Here is a 26573-nt window from a genome sequence, read left to right as displayed (position 1 = left end):
AAAGCCGCTTTATCGCAGTTGGCTATCAGTGAAAGAGTTTTTTTCCCGTAATATCCTGTATTATGATTATGTAGGTCTTTAATTCACTGTGGCTTTTGGCTACTGTACTGAGGAACTTTGCTCAAATGAATAAGATGTAGAAATCCAATGGCTAAAAATCACAATGCAATTTCAATATTCCAAGTAACACAACTGATGCAAAATCCTTCCTACACTGTATGTGTGCTGAAACATTTACTGATTTTGTTGTCAATATGTCTGAAAAAAATGTCTTTCACTGGGCTGCCCCTTTACTGGGCTGGACTGCCACTTTACTTTCGAACTGCTTTTGCAGAATACAGACACACATAAATAGTGTCTGCAACTGAACACTCAACTGTCTCTTTCTCTATGTAAAAAGAGTATTCTGTAAACTGCAGCTGCTTATAACCTCCTAATACACCTTCAATAACTGATAGCTGAATGACTGTTTGGCATTCAGTTATCCCTCCCATCAGGCGCTGTCCTCCCCATACACAGGAACATTTAGCAGGCCGAGTGTTCTTTAAAGGGGTACTCCGGCAGGGGGGGGGCTTTTTTTCATATGACCGTATTGCGGCGCTCCGGTACTCACTTCCCGGCCGCTTCCTGGTGTCTGACGCGGGCTCGAGACGTGACGTTTCAAGTCCTCTCAGCCAATCAGAAACTGAGTTACATTTATACAAACTTAGGCTATGTATTTTTCTCAGTATTTTGGCCAGTATTTTGCAACAAAAACCAGGAGTGGATTGAAAACACAGAAAGGCTATGCTCACACTGATGAAATTTAGTGGATGGCCATAATTTAATGGCAAATAATGCACGTTCTTTTTAAAATAACGTCTGTTGTTTTAAAATAACGGTCATTCACTCAATTTCAACAGTGTGTGAACATAGCCTGTGTTTTCAATCCACACCTAGTTTTGTTTACAAAATACTGAGCAAAAATATAGTGTGGGAACATAACCTTAATCTGCTGCAGATTTAATTTGCATGAGTGAAGGGGTCGCGTGACAGACAGTTGTTTTTTGTTTTTTTTTTGTGTAGCAGATGGGAGGGTAGCAGGCTGCCTGGGGACGGGTATAGGGAAGCCAGCGGAGGAGAGCCCCGCGGCAGGGAAAAGGAAGCTACAACAGCCAGGTGAATGTCCCTGCCGAGTTCAGGGACCTTGGTCGGGGAAAAGTCGCGGGCAGTGTATGCTCTGGGGACTGGTCGGGGGGGGGGGGGGGGGGGTAATGTGTTTGAATACCGAACTGTTCAAACATTGAGGTGCTCGGAAACCGAGGTATTACTGTATATGATTTTTTTTTAACCACTTTTCAATCCATTCAAGTAAACAGTTAACTTAATAATTCTGCACGCAGTAATACAAAATATTTTATTTTAATGGGATACAAAATATTTTTATTTGAATGGGAAAAGTAGGCGAGTTAAACTACCATTGGGGAATTGTATTTTTTTTATATTTTTTAAATTTATTTTTTTATACACTTTTTAAGTCCACCTAGGGCAGTAATCCCCAACTCCAAACCTCATGGATCACCAACACATTAAAATTTTAGGAAGCAGTAGAAGCCCTTCCCTTACACAGCGCTTAAACTAGCCCAAGCTGGATTCAGCTAGAAGGAGAAATATAAAGGACAGACTTGATGTACTTCTCCCCTTATGCTGACTATACTTTGAATTTAACTCCAAAAATTGCACCAAAAACTGTACTGGTAAATACAAAATGCTATTTTGTAGAATGTAGTAGCATTCATTAGGACCTGAAGGTTCTTTTTCAGTCCTATCTATTGCTATTAAAACATATGAATATGACATCTGCTTTCTTCATGTAAAGTTAAGGATCATAAAGCCCTGATGGCAATGGTGATATTGTTAATTCCTTCATCAACAGCTACCCCTTGCAGTGCTGAAATCCCATATCTTGAAAATTAATAGTGTGTGACAGATGGTTTGTCCCAAGTTTGTCACATCCATTGGTCTATAACAAGGTAAATGACACCAATTACCATCTGTAATTACTGTTGCTGGCAATACATTTTCTCTGGTGATTATGGGTAACAGTTCTGCAGAGCCCACCGGCCTTTTTAGCAAATACTTTTGGTACAATTAAAAAAAAAACAAGTATACTATGCTTTAGGATTATTTAGATTTTGAACACAAGAATGGATAGAGTTTTCTAAGCTTTTAAGGTAAGATACAATGTATAAAGTGCTTACCCCATATGCAGTTAGGCTCTATTCATACGTCCTGTTCATGTCCTTAATTGCAGATCCGCAATAATATAGGACCAATGTATTTCAATGGACCTATACACACATCCGTGTTGTGTACTGGGCTGCAATCCGTTCCGCAAAAAAAAAAGGACAGACCCTAGTACGGACAGTAACTGACACATCCAATACAACTCTATGGGGTCTGTATTTTACTGAAGCAATACGGATGCAATACGGATGCAATACGGACTGAATTTGCGGATTGTATACTGACTGAAATTTGCGGATTGGAAAAATATACTGACGTGTGAATAGACCCTTAATACATGTTTTACACTGACATGGAGTAGTAAAATCCCCAAACTATCAAGACAGATTTGTTAACGAATAACATTTATAGCTACATAAAGGGAAAATATCAGCCTACTACTTAAAAAATACAGATTCATATTCTAATGAAGATTTTTTCTATTTTCTGTATATAATAATTATGGGGGGCATTACACTTGTCCAAGCTACCCCATTAATAGCATTCAATGATATTTTTTACAAGAGCAACATGTTTCACAAGAAACTGTAGTCAGGAGCTGACTTGTTGACTTCTATGGGGGAGTTTTCTAAGCATGCTCTGTGACCTGTGCTGAGATCAGTGTGCATGGAGGAGGAAATGGTAAGTTGTGTGGTACCTGTCATTAGCAACATCACATTCCAAAATTGTGACTAAATTATTAGTGAAGATATGTTGAATTTATCAAACAGCATGAGCCACTGTGATGAGTTTTTCACCTTCTTAGACTGCCTCGTCTAGGTTCAGACCAAGGGGGGAATTTATCAATGTGTGCCTAGGCATACTTTGTGAAAACCACCCTTTTTTTTGCAAAAACATGTTTTTTGTTATCGGAAGTACATCCCACTCGCCTGATAAGGCCTCAATTGTGGCCTCCTCCCATGCCTGATCATGCCTGTTAGCAGGCATAAATCACAGCAAAGACTTACGCCTGCCATACAGCAGCCACAGATCCGCTGGATTTACAAAGGCGTGTGGACCACATAGTAAATCCAATGGCGTGCATGGGGGCAGGACTTGATAAATTCCCCCACAAGTGTTAGTTTTTGTAAATATGCCCCACTCACTTCTGAAACAGTACAATGTATATATACATTGTACTGTATATATACATTCTCATATGCTCTCTCGCCTTTCCACTCAGACTTCTACGTTTGCACTTGAGGTGCTTCTACCTGCTTCTCAACTTCTAAAAGGGCCAGGTCGTGCTATGGACAGATCATGTCAGCGTAATCCACTTCCCAATGTAAGTAAGTCTATAAGAAAATATTGACAGAAGAGTAGCCGGCCGCGGAGTAGATTGCGGTCTCAGACCCATTGTGATCAATAACTTTTGACATGTCTGATGACCTGCCAGAAGTTATTTGTAGTGACAGTGCCCATTTAGGGTATGGGAGGAAATTCAAGAGTACCTCAAGAAAACTCATATAAAGGAGAACATATAAACCTCGTAACTCCATGCTCATGTTGGCCTTTCCAGGATTTTCTAACTCAGAAGCCCAGCATTATAAGGTAACAGTGCTAAGTAATCGGACCTGTCATTTGAGTAAAATTTGCCTGCCCATGTACAATTTTGTGTCTGTTCTGACCTCAAACTACTTTTTTTTTTTTGGTACCATGCTTTCCAGCACCAGTTGTCAGCTGTTGCTAACAGAGGCTACTGTGAGGGTAGCAACCTGCGGGTGCCTTGCAGCTACAGTAAGTCCAGATTCCACTGATCTAACATTGCTTAACTTGGTTTTTAAATAGCTATGCCACATGGAAAGGTCAGTATGTATATATTAAAGTGTAAATAAAAATGCAAAGAAGAGGGGTCCCCAAAAATTCAGCTCCTTTTATTTCCCTATTTTCTTAAAATTATTTGACTAGCCACATAAGTAACATGGCTGGTACATTATACACTATACAGAAATAATGCATCCAGAAGAGATTTGAAAGAAGAAGAACTTTACTTTTTTCATTACAATGTCTTAAAATATTTAATATAGCGAATAAGTCATACAAAGGTAAAATTGAATCAGTGGAAAAAAAAACACAATTTCCTTTGGAAATGTTTTAATACAATATATAACAGGGTTGCAAGCTTTTATTTCATTTTTACATTTATATTGTTATTCAAATGACTATTGGAAATGTACTACTCATTTTTTTGTACTTCCTGTACACAGATAAAAGCACATATTTCATAAAAATGAAACAGCTTTTCCATTTGCTTCCAACAAAACCAGCCATGTGTTACAATTTCTGTCAAATCACAACACCATTAAAGCACTAAGGGCCTTTAGTGATCAAAGCATTGATCTTACTAGTGATCTGTTAGTATTGCCTGCAGATATTTTTAATTGCCTTTCAGTAATTAGCTAGCTGTATATTTTATAGCCGGCTAGATCAAATATGCAAAGTAACTTAAAATCTCATCAGTATATGATATGAACAGCCAATTTATTGTGATAATATAAAGAAAGGTCAGTCATACAGGCCATGGTGAAAGATCTAGTTTGCCCCTCTGCAGCCCTAATTTTTTATAGTTGTCTATGAGCTAGAGGTGCAGACTAGCTGCTATGATGTCACCCGTAGGCAGAATTCAGCCAGAAGAGTGGTTCCTCTTCCCCTATATCTCTTTGGTACACTCTCAGAAGCAGAAAAACAATATAAAGAACATTATAAGCCAGTACTGAGCAGTGCACACTGTAAAATAGGTACCATGATGTGTCTCTTTCTGACTATGGATCTCTGTCTCACAATACCCTTTCCATAGATGTATTTCTGAAGTATGTTGAATTTTCAGTAAGTTAAAAGGGGTAGTGCGGTGCTAAACAATTATTCACTAAATAACACACATTAAAAAGTTATACAACTTTGTAATGTATGTTATGTTAGTGAATGGCCCCCCTTCCCTGTGTTTCCCCCCACCCACGCTAGACCCAGAAGTGTAGTGCTCTATACTCACCTGATCCGTGTCAACCCCCGTCCACCATCTTGTGACAATGATGTAATCTTCAGGCGGCCGGCCGAACCACTCCGACCGTCCCTCGTGCCGGCCGCCTTCTGCTGCGTCATCAGCTGCTCAGCTAGATGGCTGACGGGGGTTGACACGGATCAGGCGAGTATAGAGAACTACACTTCCGGGTCTCGTGTGGGTGGGGGAAACATGGGGAAGGGAGCCATTCACTAACATAACATACATTACCAAGTTGTATAACTTTGTAATGTGTGTTATTTAGTGAATAATTGTTTAGCGCCGCACTACCCCTTTAAGAAACTTTTCAGTTTCAGTTTTTCAGAGTAAATAATGAGTTTAAGCGGATAGAAAAAAACAAGTTTGATAAAGAGAGAAAAGCCATTTTGCTTTAAGACGGTGATTATACAGTTTTGTACAATCACCTGTACTATTGAACTATTCAAAGTTTGTTGAAAGGTTAATGATCATTTAAAGGGGCTGGTGTCTCAAAGAAAATTAGGTGTGTAGTGATGCATTAGGTTAAATGAAACTTATTTCAAATTTACAAGCATTTCTTAAAATGTATAGTTTGAGAGATATAGACTCACTAATCCCCCATTTGCTGCTTTGTTTATTAACCTGTTGCCCTTGGTGAAGGCTCACCAGGCACCCACTAGCTCAACTCATTCATGCTCAGTTCAGTCCCAGCCACATGGTCTGTCCCATTAGTACTGGCAGTTGGTTTACACTTCACATGTAAGCAGGGGGGATTGTAGGAAAGTGTCTGTACTGTTGCATGGCAACAACAGGGTCAGAGTTCAGAGAGGAAACCAGGAAGAAATCAGATGTATAGGGAAGAACAATGGCGCTGTGATGTAAGCTTCTTTACTAAAAACAGCACATTTGTTCTCCTTTACATAATGTATATTCATGGGTTACACATTTGATTATACCTTTTTTGCTTTATGACACCACCCCTTTAAGCATCTTCTGGGTTGATTCTACTTTTCAAGTTATTACTGCAGTAGATGATTGCGAGTATTACTACAGATGCAGCTGTGACTTGGCATGATCCTTATGTTTTAACTATACATGATAACATGTTTCTTCCTGTTTTAGTGTATATATATATATATATATATATATATATATATATATATATATATAGCAATGTTTGCATTGCCAGTAATTTGCACGTATCTATGCAATTATATAAATTATATATAAACTTAATTTGGCCATACCTGTGCAGGAATAGTCATCAATTTTAATGTAGCCTGTTTGGCAAATGCACATAAATGATCCTGGTGTATTCACACAAATAGTGTTCTCCCGGCAGTAATGGCGACCTTCGGCACACTCATCAATATCTGATCATTTAGAGAGAAAAAGCAGCATTAAAATGTTTTCTTCTCATACTTGTTTATATTAGATATTTAATAGGTATACATGGAGATACATTAAAGATTACTGTGTTAAAAACAATTACAAGAGGTTATTAAAGATGAAGATCAGTTATCAAAGATTGTATCAATGGAAAAAATTCTGTAAAAAATGAAAATGTGTAATGGTTTCTATGAGCTCTTAACAACTGTGTGATAATTTGCTTTATGACAAAGATCATCTTGCTGTTACTTCCTATCTCAGATGTCTGAAGGAGGATCTGTACTGGTATTAATATTTAACATGTCTGAGGTAAAGGTCTGAACAAGAGGTTCTCAAAAGACTGCATTTAGAATGCACAATAGCCCATGGCACAGAACAGCTTTACACATTTTTCAGATCAAGGTCCATATGCTGAACTGTATCAGAAAACTGAATTTTCTTTTCTAATCTATTGAATTTGAGATCTGTAGCAAATTGTTATTTGTACAATGTCATCACCTTCCGTGATGCTGCATACTGTTACACATTTATAAACCGAGCTTGAAGCTCATAAGCCCAGTGCAAATAAACGGTACCAAATGCTTGCCTTGCTTATGTCACCAGCCATTGTGTGCTGTGCAGCATTGTTATACATGGTAGAGGGAGATATTCCTTTTTTCTGCCTACAGTTATAACATTCTTAGACAACTATGCTATTCCAGAAAATGTCTTTGCTGTCCATTACAGCACTATTCTCTTATGTGTGTTTGTATGAGGAGTGTGACGGTGGTGGGGTTATAACATGATGAATGACATGAGGAAGGAATGTATAGAGAAGGGAAGCAATGTGGATAAACAAACAATAGGAAAACAAAGCACATTTTCTTTTCACTGAATCAGATAGTAAGATTCATACCCAAAACTCTCTTTGTGGTCATTATGGCTGCATATGACCCGGACTAACACTGTGACAGGAAGTTGTGTGGGCTAGGATTTGTGGCTATAATATGAACGGTATAATGTGGCCACAATTTAAAAGCTACCTGAATGGGATCTCAACATACAATTAACTCTATCCATTACATACACATACATAAATATATTTACTGTATATATACGCTGTATACTTGCAGACCCCTGTCCACCTCTAAAGCACTGTGAACTTTAGAAGAAACCATGGAGCAATGAAAGGTGACCTGATCTGATAAATCACATTTTCTTTTACAATATGTTGACAGATAGGTGCGTGTACTTTGCTCACCTAGGGAATAGATAACACTAGGATGCACCGTGAAAAGAAGGAAAGCCTGCAGAGGAAGCATAATGATTTGAGCAATGTCAATTCACTTTGTTCTGTGAAGCGAATTTCCACCGATCTGTTAAAAAATTTGCAAAAAACAAAATGGCGGCTGCACATGCTGTCTGGAGCAGCACTGGGCGGGAGAAAAGGATTAACCATAATCCCTAGTGCCCGCCCAATCAGCTGCAGGCCCCTCTGTAATGTCAGCACCTCCCCCTCACCCTCTATATAAGGCGGTTCGTTAAGGAGGTTCTTTAAGGAGGTGGCCAGTTAGCTGTGTATGAACAAGAGAGCAGAATTGCAGCAGGCAGTTAGAGCAGAGCAGGAAGAGACTAACTAAGCAATTTAGGAACAGAAAGGAGAGGATAATAGGGCGGATTGTTGGTGGTGTCAACACTTCCCCCTCTATATAAGGGGTTCGTTAATGGAGGTGGCCAGTCCACTGTGTGTGGAGGAGAGAGCAGGATCACAGCAGGCAGTTAGAGCAGAGCAGGGAGAGACTAACAGAGTGATATAGGGAGAGAGGGGAAAGGAAAGGCAGAAATTGGATGATTGGCTGATTGACATTTTTTATAAATTGTCATTTTCTGATGTTTTACAACAATATGCTTTAACAAATTTGCCCTTCTTTAATAGTTCCAGTATTGTAACAACTATAGTTTGGGCTGTTTTAAGGAAATTTGTTAAGATTTGATACATGAATCTTGATGAATTTGACGGGAAAAAATCGCAAAACTTGCAAAATGAATTTCCAGCTGCCCCGCTCATCTAAATTTCAGATTCTTTAACTGTTTGACGCAAAATGACGCACCAAGAACATCATGAAAATGAGCGGGTTCCTGCACAATGATGTTCCCAGAATGCCATGATGTGCAAAGGCTCTACTCTATAAAGCAAGCTCAGGAATTGAGCCAATAATGATGGGCGGCAGCATGATCGTGCCGTGTAAATGTCAGTACCAGGAGGTCAGCTCCTGTCATTTATCAAACGGCTTGTCTCACTGCAGGAGGTCTTACACTAACCTCTCTGCGGTATGATCAGCGATCTTTTCATATAGTCAGATAACACTGATCAATGCTTTGCAATGGCATAGCATTGACCAGCGTATGTAATGTAATGATTGCATGTAATAGTCCCCTAGATTGTAAAAAAGTGTATAAAAAAAGTAAAAGATATTTTAAAAATATCACAAAGCCCCTCCCCCAATAAACATTGAAATCACCTTGTAACACATGTAATTGTCGGGTCTAGTAAATTATAACAACATTATTCCCACCCGGTGAGCAGCGTAAAGGAAATGGGGGGGGGGGGGGGCATCAGGAATGCTGACTTTTTGTCACATTTTACATATGATAGAAATACATAAAAAGTAATGAAAAATTTTCATCTAAACAAATTTAGTACTGTTAAAAACTAAAGATCATGGTGCAAAAAATTACACCCCAACCAGCCTTGTAGGTGGAAAAATAAAAGTGCTATGGCTCTTAGATGGTGAGGCTGATTAAGTTAAAAGGTTTTCATGAGAAATTGTTGATTTCCAATTATACAGGTAGTTGCAACCATCTCTGGTCTTTTAACATAATTTCAATATTCTGTGCATACAATTTTAGTTGTTGTGGAAACCAAGACTTTGACTACGACTGTGATAAGTTGCTGTCTTTTTTATTACTTTTTTCATATATATATATATATATATATATATATATATATATATATATATATATTTATTTATACACCATCATAGTCATAGTTCAGCCACAGTTAATTTGAAGCTCAAGTTAACTTCTGCCTAGGGTGCAGTTCATTGAACATCTCCCTGTGCAGTCATTGCAACCACCCTAATTTACTTAATTTATGATGATTTAGCAGTTGATGGAACTCTGACAAGATGCATTAATGTTTTGACTTGACAAGCATCTGTGGACTAACCCTTTAGACCAAGTGACTTGTTAATTCTTGCATGTCATTTGCAAAGATAATAATCTTTTATCATGCAGCATATTATATTCGTACACTTCCCTCTGCAATAATTTCATATCTAAAAAAAGAAAAAATATGTCCCCAAAAAGTTGTCACAAAGTCAAATTTAAAATTTCATAGCAACAAAAGTCTGTTCTTGTTGTGTTTTGACTGCCACAGTCGGATTGTACAACTTGCATGTCAAGTCAAATACCTTTTTTTTCTTAATGGAAATTATGAGTAGAGATGAGTGTATACCCTCTGTATAACATGTCAGTTTTGTGCAGCCGCTATTCATTGAATAGCAAACACACGAGACTGACAGAGCTCACAATGTAAAATCTGGCTCCAGCCGCACTTTATATTGTCAGCTATGGGCAATTGGAGTGCTGGCACACCCGAATGCACCTGTATTCCGATTAAAAAGAAATCTGGCCGGGATGAACTTAACTGACAACGGCCGTTCTGTGACACGGCCATGTCACAGAATGGCCGGTGTCATACATAGTGTGAATCCGTCCTTAAACATATATCATACATTTGCTACTGTGTGCAAACTCTTATAGAATGTGTCACAGACCACTCATATTATTGACAAGTTTTATAAAAAAAAATGCTTGACAACGCTTGAAACGTCGTATTCATGTAGACTTGGACACCAATAAAGTTTTGGAAAAGATATACAGTACCTGGATGCTGTTGGACTTCACTTACATTATCAGATTTTATAAAACATCACTCCTGCCCCCAGTAACCGGATTGATTAACCTGGCCCTGTATCCTCAGCATGTCTTAGCAATGTATTTTTCTGTATAATTGCATTTACAGTTGGATGAAATTAGGTACAATTTAGAGTAACACGCCCAGTTAAAGAGTTTTTCAGGGCAAAATGGATGTTATCCACAGGATAACTCATCAGTCACTGATCAGCAGGGGAAGCCAACACCATGCACTTGGGCCAATCAACTGCCCACCCTTCAAAGTTAACAGAGTTTGCCTCTGTTCATTGTGTAGTAGTGACAAACTGAGAATAGCCCATCAGTCCATTTTCCCAGAAAACTCCTTAAAGAAATTACTTTATGAACATATGTTACAATTATTTTTCTGGAAAACTACATTAATTATTTTGTAATTTACAGGTGAAACCCTGTAGCACAAAAAATAGTTTAAGCAAGCAAATTATTTCACCAATGTAGGTGGAGGGGAAACCTTTTTATTTTATTTACACAATGCATGATATATGTTTAAAGGGAAACAAAGGGCAGGTTAGAAGAATCTATCTTGCTTTTATGTTTCCATAGTGAACAGAATCCTAAGAATATAGTTTTAGAGAAAACATTGCTGAGAATGAAAGTAAGAAAATTACCTTCATTCTCGGCATCCTGTGCACTAAGGCAACATAACAGCAGGTTACTGTCTCCTGACCTGCTTTTAGTTTGCCTTTAGAAAGAAATGTGTCTGGTTCTTGAAAATAATAATAATAATAATAATAATAATAATAATAATAATAATAATAATAATATATTAGGAAAGGGATGGTTATGCAATTCTCTCATTAAAGTGACTTTCATTTGAAACTCTATGTAATGTAAATTTTAGCTTTTTTATTTAGTTTTGCCAGAATTATCAATCTACAATAGCATTTAGCTATTTTTTATGTCCTAAAGGCCTTGTTATGTCCGAATCCTAATCCCTGCGGCTGCAGAAGTTAAATTTCACCCAGCATTCAGGTTTAGATAGCATTCGCAACGTTATCCAAACCCAAAAATGTTGACAGGATCCCTCAACCCCCTCAAAGACCATAACAAAGTTATTTATTTATTTTTTTTGTTTCCTCCTCAGCTTCTAAAAGCTATGACTCTTATTATTTGATGGAGCCATATGGGTTTGATTTTTAATCATGGCTGAACAACCCTATAGCCCTCCTGTAGTCCCTAAGGACCTTTGATATTAGGGATCTGTGCAGATACAATCTTTGACCCTGGGGTACACAAAGGAGTGGTGATTGGGTGAAACATAGGTAAACTTGAAAACAGAAATAACACTACTAACAATCCACTTTGCATGCCAACACAGCACAAACTACTGTTTCACATCACAAGGTAGTGAGAACTTTGAACAGCTTTAGGCTATGTGCACACATCGTAAGAGACCAGCCGTTCCGTGACCTGGCCAGGTCATGGAATGGCTGGTCTGCATTGCATGCCGGCCGCGTCAGACCTCCCCCACCCCGCAGGGAGGCCGGGGACACCAGGAAGCACTGGGAGGGCCGTGCTCCCTGCAGGGTGGGCTGACACGGTCAGCATGCAGTGCAGACCGGGAGCCGGTATGTAGGAGCAGAAAACGGCAAGCGGCGGGGAGTCAGCGGCAGGATAGTGTGAGGAGCGGCCCTTGTGTGAGGAGCAGCGCGGGCGGCGGAGATGTGGTGGGGATAGCACACGACTACTCCCCCATTATCTTCTCATACTATGAGCAGATGATGGGAGGAGTAGTACTGTGTATATGTGCCCAGCACCGAGCATGGAAGGAGGGGGGAGGTAGATGCACAGGCACTTCTCTCCCTCCCTGCTCGGTGCCCTCCAAATGTATTCATTGAATACATTTATGGGATACTTTGGGGAGCAAGGACACTTGCTTCCCAAAGTATTCCATAAATGTATTCAATCAAAACGTACTGTACATAACATTTTTACATAAACATCCTTTGATTCAATAGAGTGTCCAATAGAATGGTACTCATTGACTTCTATATATAGTGCGCCCCCTGCTGGACACTCCATAGGAATTACACCCTTCGTCACGACGTCACGGTTTCTGAGAGAATTCTAACACTCCATAATCTAATAAATTAAGGGAAATAGCAGTGTATGTGCATTTCCCATAATTAATGTACATTAGAAATTTGTCTAACTTTCCATAAGTAATAACATATTAAAAAATACTTTTGGCCGGACTTCTCCTGTAATCCAAGGATTTATTCTGCTTGTCAGATTTAAAGCTATCAAGGTTTTTTTTCCACCCAAAATTAGAAATTGGCTTTTACCTCAGGTGGGGTTCACACACAGGTTTGTGACAGAAAAAATAAGCTGGACTAGATGGATGTAAGTATGTTTTTAGCTTTACAAACTGTTATATGTATAAAAGAGAGATTTAGGGTACAAACCCACACACCGTATACACAGCAGATATGCAGCAAAAACGCAGCAGATTTGAAGCAGATTTGGTGGTGCAGATTTGATGCTGTGTTCAGTTATTTAGATCTAATCTGCTACGTATTTGTTGCGTATTTGCTGCGTATCCCAGCAGTAAATAAGCTGCGTATACGGTGTGTGGGTTTGTACCCTAAGGGCTTATTCCCATATTCAGTATTTTACGGGCCCTACGAACGGGAAAGCCCTGTAATGGAAAGTTTCCCATGATGTATCAATATCATGCCAGGTGGGGAAACACTCCATTATAGGGCTTCCGTGTCCATAGGCCCTGTAAATTACCGAATGCGGGAATAAGCTCTAAGGGTTTATTCACACGTCAGTATATTTTTCCCTCCGCAAATTTGAGTCCACTATTTTTCATTAGCAATCCATAAATTTCCATCTGTGTTGCATCCGTATTTTTCGCTCACCCGCAAAAATGAAAGTGTAGTTAATAATAATCCAGTGAGTATTTGCAGATTGTGAATCCGTGTTTTTGTGGATCGCATCTGCAAAAATACGGATCCCACAAGGTTCTATTGGTGTGTCCAAGGTGGAATTTCTGTCCGCACTAGAGCCTGTCTTTTTTTTTGGTGGTACGAATCACGGCCCTGTACACAAATACAAATGTGTGAATGGGGCCATTGAAATACATTGATCCTATTGCGGACGAGTGATTACGGCCTAAGACTATGTTCACACAACATAAGTAAATTATCAATCACGGCCGTTGTTGCCAATTTACTTACATTGTGCTGCAGGCTAAGGGAATCCCGGCTGGAGTGTATACACTCCGGCCGGGATTCCTAGCGGAGCCGCAAAAAACTGACATGTCACTTTTCTGCGGCCACTATTCTATGGATAGCGGATGCAGAAAACCTGGCCGCACTCTCCATTGAGTGCAGCGGCAAATTCGGATGACGAGCCTGCTTACGAATTCAACTGCGGTGAACGGAACGGCTGGGTCACAGAATGGCCGATGTCTTACAAAGTCTGAACGTAGCCTAAGGGTATATTTACACAAGGCAGATTTATTGCAGAAATTGTATCTACTGTTCCATTCATTTCACCCAGGCTTGAAATTTCTATGCACATGCTTTAGAAACCTTGAAAGCTTTTTTCTGAACTCAATCTTCATATGTGACCATACACCTCTTCTTTGCATCAACTCCTGTTTTGTTGAAAAAAAAAACTACACCCAGAAACTGCATATGTGAATTCATCCTGAATGAAGTACCTTTCTGCCATTTCTAATTGTGCAATGTCAAGTACCAAAATGACTGTCACAGCATGTCCTCACTATTACAATTCTTATTCTATTTTAGTTTTTTTTTTTTAAGATTGTGGAACGGCAAAATAATAACTTGACAGACTATTCAATCCTCACTTGTATTCTACAGCCAGAAAGAAAATGTGTCATGCTTCATTTTCAGTGTTCCCTTTTCCCATCATTATCCAACTTCTACGCAGTTGCCATGGAGGTTTTTTTTCCAGAGCAATTTAAAAGTGTATGATCAGGCAAGTCATTTTTTCCCCATAGTTATATAGGCTACACACTATTAATGCTACTGTCCTCAGCTTACTGTGCTCACATCAATTCAAAGTGAAGACATTTCTAATTAAAACATGAAACCCGACATGTGGGAAAAATGAAAACAGCAGTTACTGTAAGTATCACCCGAATTTATCCACCTTGGTGAATTTATGTGATAATAATATACAACTGCATAACCTAAAGTGTTTCCTATTCAGTCTCTTCTTTCAGCCATAATTCTGTACACGCAAACAGCTCTTCTATAATTACATTCATAGTCAGGTTTCTGATTAAAAGTCTTACAAGATATGAGACTTTACAATTCCACTCAGCTTCAAATTCAACTTGGAAAATACATAACAGATTAATCATAGAGCAAAGAATGTAGTAAAAGACAAATCTAAAATGTAGATTGTTGCCATGTTCCTCACTGACAAACGGAAAGATGGGGCAGCTTATTATATTCTATGTTCTGGCAGAACAGTAACAGAGCAACAAATAGGTATTCTAATCCTATATAGTAACAGTAAAAGGAATTCAAAATCAACAAGGAATCTGCAGTGTGGATTTTGATGCTGTTTTTAATGTGTTTTTTTCACCTGCCTATTTAAGCAGGTTTTTTAAAACTCCCATTGATTTCATTTGGTGCTTCCATGCAGAACTACAGTAAAGAGTGATATTACTTTTATTCTGCAATTTTTCCCCATAAAAAATAGGCATTTTTTTTTCTAACATTCCCAATTGAAATCAATGAAAGATTGTTTGTTTTTTTGTAAAACTGATTGGCTTTTTATTTGTTTTTATGCTTGAATGTACAAGTCCCAATTTACTTTTTAAATAATACCTGTCATTATATATTATAACTGATGGCATGGCTCTTTTTAATAATCTCTGAGACAATTAGCGTTATGCTTGAGCAAATAAGGGATTAGCTAGCTCTGGGGTTAGCGAACGTATACAAAAATCGCTCACTAGGAACAGGACTAGGCAGTTTTTAGCCAGTCTAGATTCTTACTTACCATAGCACTGCATAACGCCTATAGCGGCATGACTAACACAGGGCAAGTGGGTGACATAATTCAATGCTGTCGGACACTGTGGCACGCCGTACTCTTTGTGATACCTTTCATGGACGTCATTGTGGGCATAAAGTAATGCCACTAGTGATGAGCGAATACTGTTTGATCGAATAGATATTCGATAATAGGTATTTGATCTATCGAATATTATCGAATAGTCCACCGAATATTCGATAAGCGTTCAAATCCCCCAGCTTCCGGTTTTTACCTCCTAATGGTCAAATAGATGTTTTTCAATAATCAAATACTTGTTCCCATAGACTTTAATGGGATTGAATCAAATATTTCACTATTCGCTCATCACTAAATGCCACATATGGATCACAAAGAGATAATCCTCACACCACAAATTCTCTCACTGATATTTCAAGGTCGTACTTACACTACAGCAGTTTGGTGAATATTTTAATTACTGAAATAAAAGTTTATTGTAGCCACTGGGGTTTAGGGTATACAATCTAGTTCTCTAGGGTTGATCTGTGTGGAAAACATGGTACTTTTGCTTGGTATATATGTTTATATATACATATGTATATATGAACTTTATCCCCCAAAACACATTTCAACATCATTGCAGCCCCGCCTTAAAAGCACCAGCTAACATTGTTTCAGTGATTGCTCCATTAACACTTTAAAAGGAGGCTGGTGCTTGACATCACTGTTTCTCTTCTGTTAACCATGGTTATCTCTAAAGAAACACGTGCAGTCATCATTGCACTGCACAAAAATGGCCTAACAGGGAAGAGTATCGCAGCTAGAAAGACTGCACCTCAGTTAACAATCTATCGCATCATCAAGAACTTCAAGGAGAGAGGTTCCATTGTTGACAAAAAGGCTCCAGGGCGCCCAAGAAAGACCAGCAAGTGCCAGGACCGTCTCTTAAAAGTGTTTTAGCTGTGGAATCGGGCTACCAGCAGTGCCGAGCTTGCTCAGGAATGGCAGCAGGCAGGTGTGAGTGCATCTGCATGCACTGTGAGGCGGAGACTCTTGGAGCAAGCCTGGTCTCAAGGAGGACAGCAAAGAAGCCACTTCTCTCCAGAAAAAAACATTAAGGACAGACTGATATTCAGCAAAAGGTACAGGGTTTGGACTGCTGAGGACTGGGGTAAAGTCATTTTCTCTGATGAATCCCCTTTCCGATTGTTTGGGACATCTGGAAAACAGCATACTCGGAGAAGACAAGGTAAGCGCTACCACCAGTCTTGTCTCATGCCAACTGTAAAGCATCCTGAAACCATTCATGTGTGGGGTTGCTTCTCAGCCAAGGGAATCGGCTCTCTCACAGTCTTGCCTAAAAACACAGCCATGAATAAAGAATGGTACCAGAATGTCCTCCAAGAGCAACTTCTCCCAACCGTCCAAGAGCAGTTTGGCGATCAACAATGCCTTTTCCAGCATGATGGAGCACCTTGCCATAAAGCAAAGGTGATAACTAAATGGCTCAGGGAACAAAACATAGAGATTTTGGGTACATGGCCTGGAAACTCCCCAGATCTTAATCCCATAGAGAACTTGTGGTCAATCATCAAGAGATGGGTGGAGAAACAAAAACCAACAAATTCTGACAAAATGCAAGCATTGATGCATGAATGGACTGCTATCAGTCAGAATTTGGTCCAGAAGTTCATTGAGAGCATGCCAGGGAGAATTGCAGAGGTCCTGAAGAAGAAGGGTCAACACTGCAAATATTGACTTGCTGCATTAACTCATTCTAACTGTCAATATAAGCTTTTGTTACTCATAATATGATTGCAATTATATTTCTGTATGTGATAAAAACATCTAACAAACACACATAAAACCAGAGGGCAGCAGATCATGTGAAAATATTATATTTGCCTTTCTGTCCATCCTCGCCGCCCTCTAAAGACGGTGGGGAGGAGGGACGGGGAGGCTGTGCGGTCCTAGGGCATGGTTACTTTAGGCCACACCAGTTTTATACAGGGCTTCAAGTTTAAAAGCTGTTTTTTTAGGACAATAACTGCATCACCTGCAGAACGTTCCCCAGGACAGATCTTGGTTTAAAAGCAGCTATCCGACGAAACAAGCAGTTGGGGGGAAGGGGCAGATTGTGGGTACAGAGTCGCTTTAAGTTTGCTGGTTTTCCACATAGGAAGGGTCTGATAAAAGCTTAATTTCCTGAATTGTAAACATTGCTACTTCCATTACCTTAAAGAATTTGCAAAGCCTTTGTTGTCTATATATAGATCTATACATTCTGTGATGCCAAATAAACTCACAGTTGAGTGCTGACTCTGTTTCTTCTTCAGTTTATGTGACACTAAGCAAAATGTGTCAGCATTCCGGCACAAATTTCAGAAAAACATTGCATGCATGGGGGGACTTTCTCAGACATTTTTTTCTGTAATAATACTCTTAATCTTTCTAAGAAAGAATCTTTTTTCATGAGAGATAGCACTGTTCACCGACTGTAAAACGTTTCTAATTATCTTCATGCCTCTTCATTTAATCTTATTTATACACATATATAATAATGACTTAGGCCCATTGAAGCCTGAAACACAAGTAACAGTTCAGATTGTTAGTTTATTTTACTTATTTTTTTTCATAGTGGCTCTAAAAAAACAGACATCTTTAGGCAAATCTTGCGGACCTATGGATGTTAATGCCAGTCCTGGATGGTTTCCCCGCCCAGCATCATGTATCAATATCATACTTGTTAGAATCTTCACGACACTTGCCGTTCCGCATCCAGGTGCCCCTTCTTCCATTGCTGTATGGTCCAGTTCTGATGCCAACATGCATATTGTACAAGTACTTTCAGCTGTTCACAAATCATAGCTATGCAGTTTTCTACCCTAGCTAGCATTTAATTTTTGAAGCAACTTAGGCACTTTTATGGATTTAAACCACACAGACTGCTCTTTACTCTGCACAGTCATTAGCAGTTTACTGCTTGTCCTTCCTAGGACCACTTTTGGTAGATCATAATTTGAACCATGAATTTAAAGGTGCCAAACTTACCCCTTTTATGCTCCTGGCCTACTTTCACATCCTGCTTTGGGGGGAGCATGAGCACCTCTACAGTCATTGGCTGATCTGGCTAGCAGCACTGTGCTCCTGCTCTGCACTCTGCTGCTCTGCTATGTACTGTTCTGACAGCTCCACAGGCTGGGAGCTGTCAGTATGAGGATGGATTACTGCAGATAAGGTGGTCATTGGCTCCAAGATCCCAGACCACTGCTCCCCGCAGAGCAGTGAGGGAGCAAGTCATCATCTAAAAACAGAGTTGTGGTAAGGAACCTAGACAACCATCTGTAATATGACAAACAGCTCAGAGTGCCTAGCAGGGAGACACAGCTAAAAAGGTAACTAGAGCCAGTTGCAAAGTTTCTTATATGTTGGCCTACTGTTTTAGCTATAGCTGTTGTAATGGGAGTACCCCTTTAAGGGACTTATTGTGCATTTGGTGCCTTGTATATTCTACCCCTTTCTTGCTTCACCTGCTGTCAGTGATTTTAATGATAAAGCTGATTGGCATGGAGATAGATGAGACAGATGGAAAATTACTTCCTCTTTTTGGCCAAAGTAAACGATTAAAAAATAAAAAATGACTATATTGATGATTCTCAATTCTCCTTGAGAAGTTTTTTTTTTTTTTTTTACTGCAAGTTCAATATATGCACAAAAGGTATATCAGTTATAATGATCCACACATTTATAACTGTACTCATAGTATTGGAAAAAAGCACAAATTATAGCTTGCAGACTTTAAATAATGTTATCCATAAACCTGCAGAGAACACAGTGGGAGATGCAAACTAAGGCATTTTTCTTCTTGGTCTAATAGCAGTGCAGGTCACCTAATGTAATCCAGCATTTTTTTTAGCTTTAATGGTAATTTTCCTTCAGTCACCTCTGTTAAATTGCTTAGAAATTGAATGAGTTGTGAATCATCTTAGAGTGCAGCTGTCAAGTCATATTTTATTACCGTTAATCTCATATACTTGTTTTCAAATATTACTGGAATACATTTCTGAAGTACAAGCACAGATGATATTATAAATGTCATTCTCATCCTTCAGCAGCGAGAGGCTTATCAATCAAATAAACAGGGATATAACATTTCACTACAATGTGTAGTAACAAAGTCAGTGTGGTTTCCAGCAGGTAACAGGCACTTTTTTTGTCTGAAATGATTTTATAATGTGCTACATTATAAAACATGAAAAGGTAATTGTTTGTTTTTTGCAATGTTAAGGGGTTATCAAGGATAAGAAAAAAATGCAGCTACTTTCTTGTTGTGTGTGGTACTACAACGCCATTCACGTCAAGCAGCAAAACCCCATCAAAACTGAGCATAGGAGAGGTGCTGTTTCTACAAGAAAGCAGCCATGTTCTAAGCCTGGAAAATTCCTTTAATATTCCCTTTATAAACAGTACAATTCAGCATCAACTAAATTATGCAGGACCAAACAGACCATTTCTTTAGAAAACTTTGTTACAATGGAAAGTGAGAAAAGTAAAAAAATAAAAAAAGGCTGAAACCTTAACATTGTCCTGTATAATATATACAGGGGTGGATTAATTTTACCATAGGCCCGGGCTGTTCACCAAGCCTGGGTCCACCCCCCACCCCCCCCCCCCACCCCCCACTGTAACTATGGCAGCACTAGCCTGGCGTTCATAGTACAGGATAGATAATGTCATGATGTCCTGATTTGTGCAAAATTGCCATAAAAAAACTGTGATTTTTTTGCAAATCAAGGTGGAAGTGTAGCCAGGAGACAGTACACCATTGAAAGTATAAGTCTTTTTGGGTGGTCATGGGCCCCCCAGGAGCTCAGGGCCCCGGGCTGCCGCCCGGAACGCCCCTGTTATGATCCACTACTGAATATATATATAATATATTATACAGGACAATGTTAAGTTTTCAGCCTTCAGCGCTTAACCAACATACAAATCAAATTCATCTTGGTGTAAATGCTGCCTACATACAGTATAACAAACAATTTCATATTATAGAAAGTACCTTCACAGTATGCATTGTCTTCTCTAAGAGCCCGGAATCCATCACGACAGATGCAAACAGCCTTGTCATCTAGGTTTTTGCAGACTGAGTACTCCATGCAATTATGTCCTTCTGAGCAGAAGTCATAACCTTAGTGAGAACATAAATTTGAAATAGTTAGTAAAACATTTATCCAGAAAATAAAGGGAGAGATGCTATAAACTGCAGAACTGCAGATTCTATAAATTATACATATAACAAGAACATAGCATAGGCCATAGGGAGTGGAGTGGTGTGAAATGTCAGATATGAGGTAAGAACTGTGTAAATTTACCTGTATTTCCAAAAATCCACAAATCATCCACATAATTTGTATCATATATATCCTTTCCAAATATAACAGATAATTGGGCACATCATCCTTAAAGGGTTTGTCCATCATTAAAAAAAACAAAAAAACAAAAACATATCTGCTTTCTTACAGAAAGAGTGAACACTATAGCCCCATAGCAAACATTTGAATGGGACACCCCTCCGACTCACCACTAAGCCGCCAAGTGTAGTTATAACTGCGTAACTGTAGCACTGGTCAGGAGTGCTTGCAGTTAAAGGGACATCTGCAGAACCCGGGAGGCCTGGGAGCCTGCAAACAATGATAGCTCAGGGGGCTCAGTGTATGGCAGGGGCACACCCCAAGGCCCCCTGATGCGGCAGGCCCCGTAGCAGCCGCTTTGGCTACTACAGTGATAGTTGTGCCCCTGTCTTAGACAAAAGATCCTGATTACAGTTGGGTTCCTACATGGCCAGGGAACATTACAGCTAAGCATGACTAGATTCCTTGACTTAAACCAGCCATTATTCAGTCCCACCTAGGCGAGACCTACATACAGTATACAGTTCTTAACAGGTTACTTAAAGTGTCACTGTTCTTTTAACTTTCAAAATCTAAATCAACAGTGGATGTGATAAAAAGCAAGTTTGCAATATACATTCATTTTTTTTTGTTATGCTGTAAAACAAAGCTGTGCTTACCAGAAATCCAGGTCCAGTCTCCTGAAGGCAGATTTTCTGTGCTGGTTAAAATAGACTAAACACAGGAATTCCGGCCAGTACAGAGTGTCACAGCTCAATGTGTCCATGAGTCACATGACTGCCTTCTATCTGTGAGCGCTCAATTGGCCAGGGATATACCGGACTTCCTGTTTTCTGAATCTTTCAGTCATAAAACAGGAAGTGCCGTGTTTTTCATGATAACTAAAAAAATAATAATAATGAATGTAAATTGAAAACTTGCTTTATATCACATCTACTGTTGATTCCTTGTATATGTTTTGCAAACGTTACTCAATTAATGAATACAAATATTGTTATCATAGTGTTATGTCTTACATTTACTACATTAGGAGGAGGGTTATATACAGAATAAGAGATTTATTGGCAATTTTTTTTTTTATTTAATTAGTGCTCCTAGTCAAATTCTAAACAGGGCTCATACATCTCCTAGAAATGTCTTACTGTAACACTAGCAGCATATACATAGTGTAATTTTAATAAATGGAAACAATTTCCAGTCTTTTTATCTCCTCTGCACATGATGATTAGGTGTAATGTGTACTCCTTTGTACAGTACCTACTGTATACCATACTGTTCCAATCAATAAAAGAATATTTTAGTTAAACAATGATACTACTATTTGCTGTGAGCAGTAGCCATGGCAATAAATGGATCCAGACAAAGACTCCGCTATGTGTCATGAGATTCTATTTATGAGAGGAGTGCTATCAGATTAATACTACTTTCAACAGAAGGAAGGAAAGCATGGAATTACTAATCAATGTACTGCTGCAAGTCCTACTGTATATCCATTAGGAATCAGCAACAAGCATGCAGCAGCTAAGATCAATGCCATCTATGTATAAAGGAATACTACACTAGATAATGGGTTAGTGGCCTGATTTCAGTGTGTGAGCCAAGGATATCAAAGACATGTGAGAAAACCTGCATCAGATATATAGAGGTATGGCTTCTTCATCCTTGCATTGGTCTGTTAGATTAATTATTTAGCAGCATAATTTTCTCTTTTCTCTATCTTCCTTAAGAAGACATGAGTAGTTAAGCTTATGTTCTCCAATATGTGTGAATAGTGTTGGAGAATGGATTGGATTTTTATAAGACCAGCATCTTACAAGTCTATATAGATGATTTACATAGATGCAGGCACATCTGAGGCTGCCATGTTTGCAGGTGTAAATCTCAATAAGTGGGGGTTTGTGCAGAACATTTTGTGAGTATCTGAGAACTATGCCAGCAACAGGTTTACTACAGGTTTACTTTACTAAAAGTCCTGCTGCAGTCCTATCTTGATCAGCTAGGAGTTATTAGAGATGAGCGAGTAGTGAAATATTCGACTTTCGGGAATTTGAATCGAATAGGCACCGATATTCGACTATTCGAACGAGTATTCGATCCCATTATAGTCTATGGGAAAAAAATTTGCGGCACTTGGAAATCAAGATTTGACCACTTGGAGGTCACCAAGTCCCCCATGAAACCTCCCTAAACGATGCAAACACCTCCAGAATGACACTAGGACATTAGGGGGAGCATGTCTGGTTGCACCCAACACCCCAAAACTGCAGTATAATGCCACTCTCTGCAGTTGCGAAGGAAAAATATTTGCGAACGCTTTACGAACATTTATGGCAATGTTCACACATTTCGTTCGTATTTCTTGCGCAGTGTTACATACATGATTCCAATGTGCATCCGCAGAGCGTCATGTTATTCGTGCGTATCACGCGTAATGCTGTACGAACGTTACTGGAACAGTATGTATGACGTGCCTTTTTCTGGGATACTGGAACAATATGTATCACGTGCCTTTTACTGGGCTACTCAAACAGTATATATCCAGTGCCCTTAGTGGGCTACTGGAACAATATGTATAACGTGCACACAGGGTACTGGAATGAATACACCTGCTGATGCTAATGCTGCTGTTATATTATCTATTTCTTATCACTGAGAAGTGCTTTTGATTCAGAGATGACTTTTTCGCTGGATCTTAGCCCTGTAAAGGACTTTTGGGTTCTGTAGTAAGCCTGCCTACCCAAAACGCTACTAAAACCTATCTCTCTCTGCTGCGAGATCTTTCCCTGGCTAGGTTGAAAGCTCATCTGAGGTCAAGAGGCGGGAGCAAAGTATTTAAGATTCGAGGTCATGTGGTTCAGCTATCCAATGAGGATAGACGCCGTTTTCGCGCTGCGTGCGAACTCCCAGGGTCCATCATGGCCTTCTTGCATGGTCATTGGATTAAAAAAAAGTGCCAACTGCGATGGGAGGGCTTTCAAATGTTTCCCGTGTATTCGCCTGACTACTCGATTGAATTTAAATCTTTCAAATACCGCAATATTCGATCGAATACCTACTCGATCGAATCGTCGTCGCTCATCTCTACTCCTTATGCGTTTACCATTCTACTTGTGCGGCAGTATACCTTCTCGGGATACACAGTCCACTTTTAAAGCAAGCAGTGTACAGAACTGTAAAGGTATTCTGTGCACAGAGGAATTCTATATACCTTTTAAAGTGAATCTGTCAGACTCTAGGCCCCTACATTTTTGACACCTGAATGGCAATTAAGTCCATTTTAGTTGGAATGGCAACACAGAGACTCTTTATGCTTGCTTTGCAATGTACATATCACTGTTATGTATAAGTAATTTTTGTAGGGACAAATATGCTTTAACTGTCTATAAGCCCCTTATCCCATGATGGGGGTAATTAAGAGACACAGATGTATAATTCTGACTAGGCGTTTACTGGATTTTAGGTATTGAGCACATTTTGTTCCATACTCCCACTTAGCTTCTTTATGTCCCATATACCTTAAAGGGAAAATAACAGCAGGCTAGAAGACTCTAACCTGCTGTTGTGTTTCCATAATGTATAGGATGTTGAGAATGAAGGTAATTCATGCATCCCCAGGGGCATTTTAATTAAGTTTTCAATTGACTATTTAGTAAATTAGGCAGTTTTGTGCACTGGGGGGGGGGCTATAACCCCAACCCTCAGTGTAGCGATCCGCCCTGGTCACTTGACCCTCTTTATGAATATGAGTGCCAGAATGACGTCAGAGTGCCGCCTCAATATTCATGAGGAGGGGTAAACAGGGCGGATCGGTGCACTGAGGGCAGTGGTCCAGCCCCCAGTGCAACAAACCGCCCAATTTACATATTACTCAAACTGAAGATTTAAGGAAAACAGTGCTGCGTATGAAGATAAGAAACGTACCCTCATTCTCAACTATGCAAACATAACAGCAGGTTATTCTAAAATATAAAATATCTATATAGAATGTATTCGGACAAAAGTGTAAAACACCACATTTTTGAGTTCAAGTAAAATCATGTATACATGCGGGAATTTACCCCAACATACTGTAGTTGCTAGCGAATTTTTATATTTATATTTGATATTTAAGACCATGCACACAGTTCTGACTACTGGTTAGACCTTAAAGTGAATGAAGCATTAGGTACATTGCTTTAAGATTTTTACATAAGTGGGCCCGCATCCAGTGCATCAGGCTGAGTTGGTGCCCGGGAATAGACAGGTGCCGTCCATGGGAATCGGGCCATGGTTCAAAAACAGGACCATGGCACCAGCATCCCAGTGCTGGTCTATTGATGTAAAAATCTTAAAGCGATGTACCTGATGCTCTAACAATTTTACTTTCTCACCCCTTTAAGTGTAATTGGATACCTTTGCAGACTTTGCAGCAGCTGTTCTTTAGCAGTATTTGCTGTGACGGTGGACAGTTGATAGGCATGCATTCTGGAAACTCTACACGTTGCATCTTATTGCTCTAAGAAAAAACATACAATACATTCTATGAGAAATAATATAATTTAACAAAAACAGCACAGCTATCTAACACACAATAGTTTTTACATGCACATATACTTTTGTAGCAGATGTGGAATAAAAAGAACATTAGTATCTGGAATATTTTAATAAGGCATGTGGCTGCCATTTTCAATGTTTTCTTCACTGTTGACCATTTCCAGTCTGCGGCCATGGTATACTTCGTCACCAATTTCTGTAACATTTTAGTAGCCCAACACTATAGCAATGACAGAGGTGAAAGGAGGCTAAATCTAGAATTTTTATTCCATTTAACTGCTTCCTAGGCACAGTTAGGCATAAAAATAAATCTGTAAATAAAAGTAAATCTGTCATATTTATGCAGCCTAATTGCATGCATCATATTATAGAGCAGAATGAGCTGAGCAACGTGATATACATATATGTAGGAAAAAATTTAGTTTAACTTGTAATTTTCAACCTCTGCTCTTTCTATGCTTAAGGGTCCAAGGGGTGGTCCTACTAATTGCCTTTCCTGAATGAGCATACAAAGATAGATGTCAATTAATAGGCAGGACTGCTTAATGGACTATAAAGTCTAGAATGAGCAAAGGTTTAAATAGATAAATTACAAGCTAACCTGAATCTTTTCCCACATGAATACATATCCATCTTCCTAGCTCGTCCTTCTCTAACATGTTGTTTGCAGATTGGACTGCATTTTTAATTTCATGGTTTCCCTTTAAGCCTAGTTTAGCAAACAGATATCTGCTATACCGCTTGATACAGTCTGTTGTGCTCCATATATTACAGTGCCATACATCTCTATGGGCTAACACGCTAAATAAAAACATGAGAGAATATTCTCCTGATCTACAGTTCACCTATGGAGATGTGCGTACTCTGCCACAGATGACAGAACAAATGATTTACAATTTAATAATACAGCTCTGAATAGCGTTATTGTCACTCATAAATGAACAGGCTTTGAAGGGAAATTAAGAAAAAATTGAGACTTTATAACTAGATCAGTGTTGTTGAACTGCAGTGATTAAGAAGTC

At 39.1% G+C, this 26573-nt stretch overlaps 1 protein-coding gene across 1 annotated transcript in view; it reads right to left on the bottom strand.

The window, feature by feature from the left end:
- Positions 1 to 26573, bottom strand: part of NELL2 (neural EGFL like 2) — a 178952-nt gene that overhangs the window by 46960 nt on the left and 105419 nt on the right. Inside the window, exons 11-13 of the mRNA XM_069955993.1 lie at positions 25411 to 25513; positions 20667 to 20795; positions 6490 to 6615 (exon numbers count right to left, since the gene is read on the bottom strand). Of these exons, the coding sequence (XP_069812094.1) occupies positions 6490 to 6615; positions 20667 to 20795; positions 25411 to 25513 (358 nt within the window). The remainder of the gene's footprint in view (positions 1 to 6489; positions 6616 to 20666; positions 20796 to 25410; positions 25514 to 26573) is intronic.

The sequence above is a fragment of the Dendropsophus ebraccatus genome, chromosome 1 (assembly GCF_027789765.1).
Source record: "Dendropsophus ebraccatus isolate aDenEbr1 chromosome 1, aDenEbr1.pat, whole genome shotgun sequence".
In the NCBI taxonomy this organism is placed as follows: Eukaryota; Metazoa; Chordata; class Amphibia; order Anura; family Hylidae; genus Dendropsophus; species Dendropsophus ebraccatus.
This window is presented reverse-complemented; position numbering and strand designations above follow the sequence as displayed.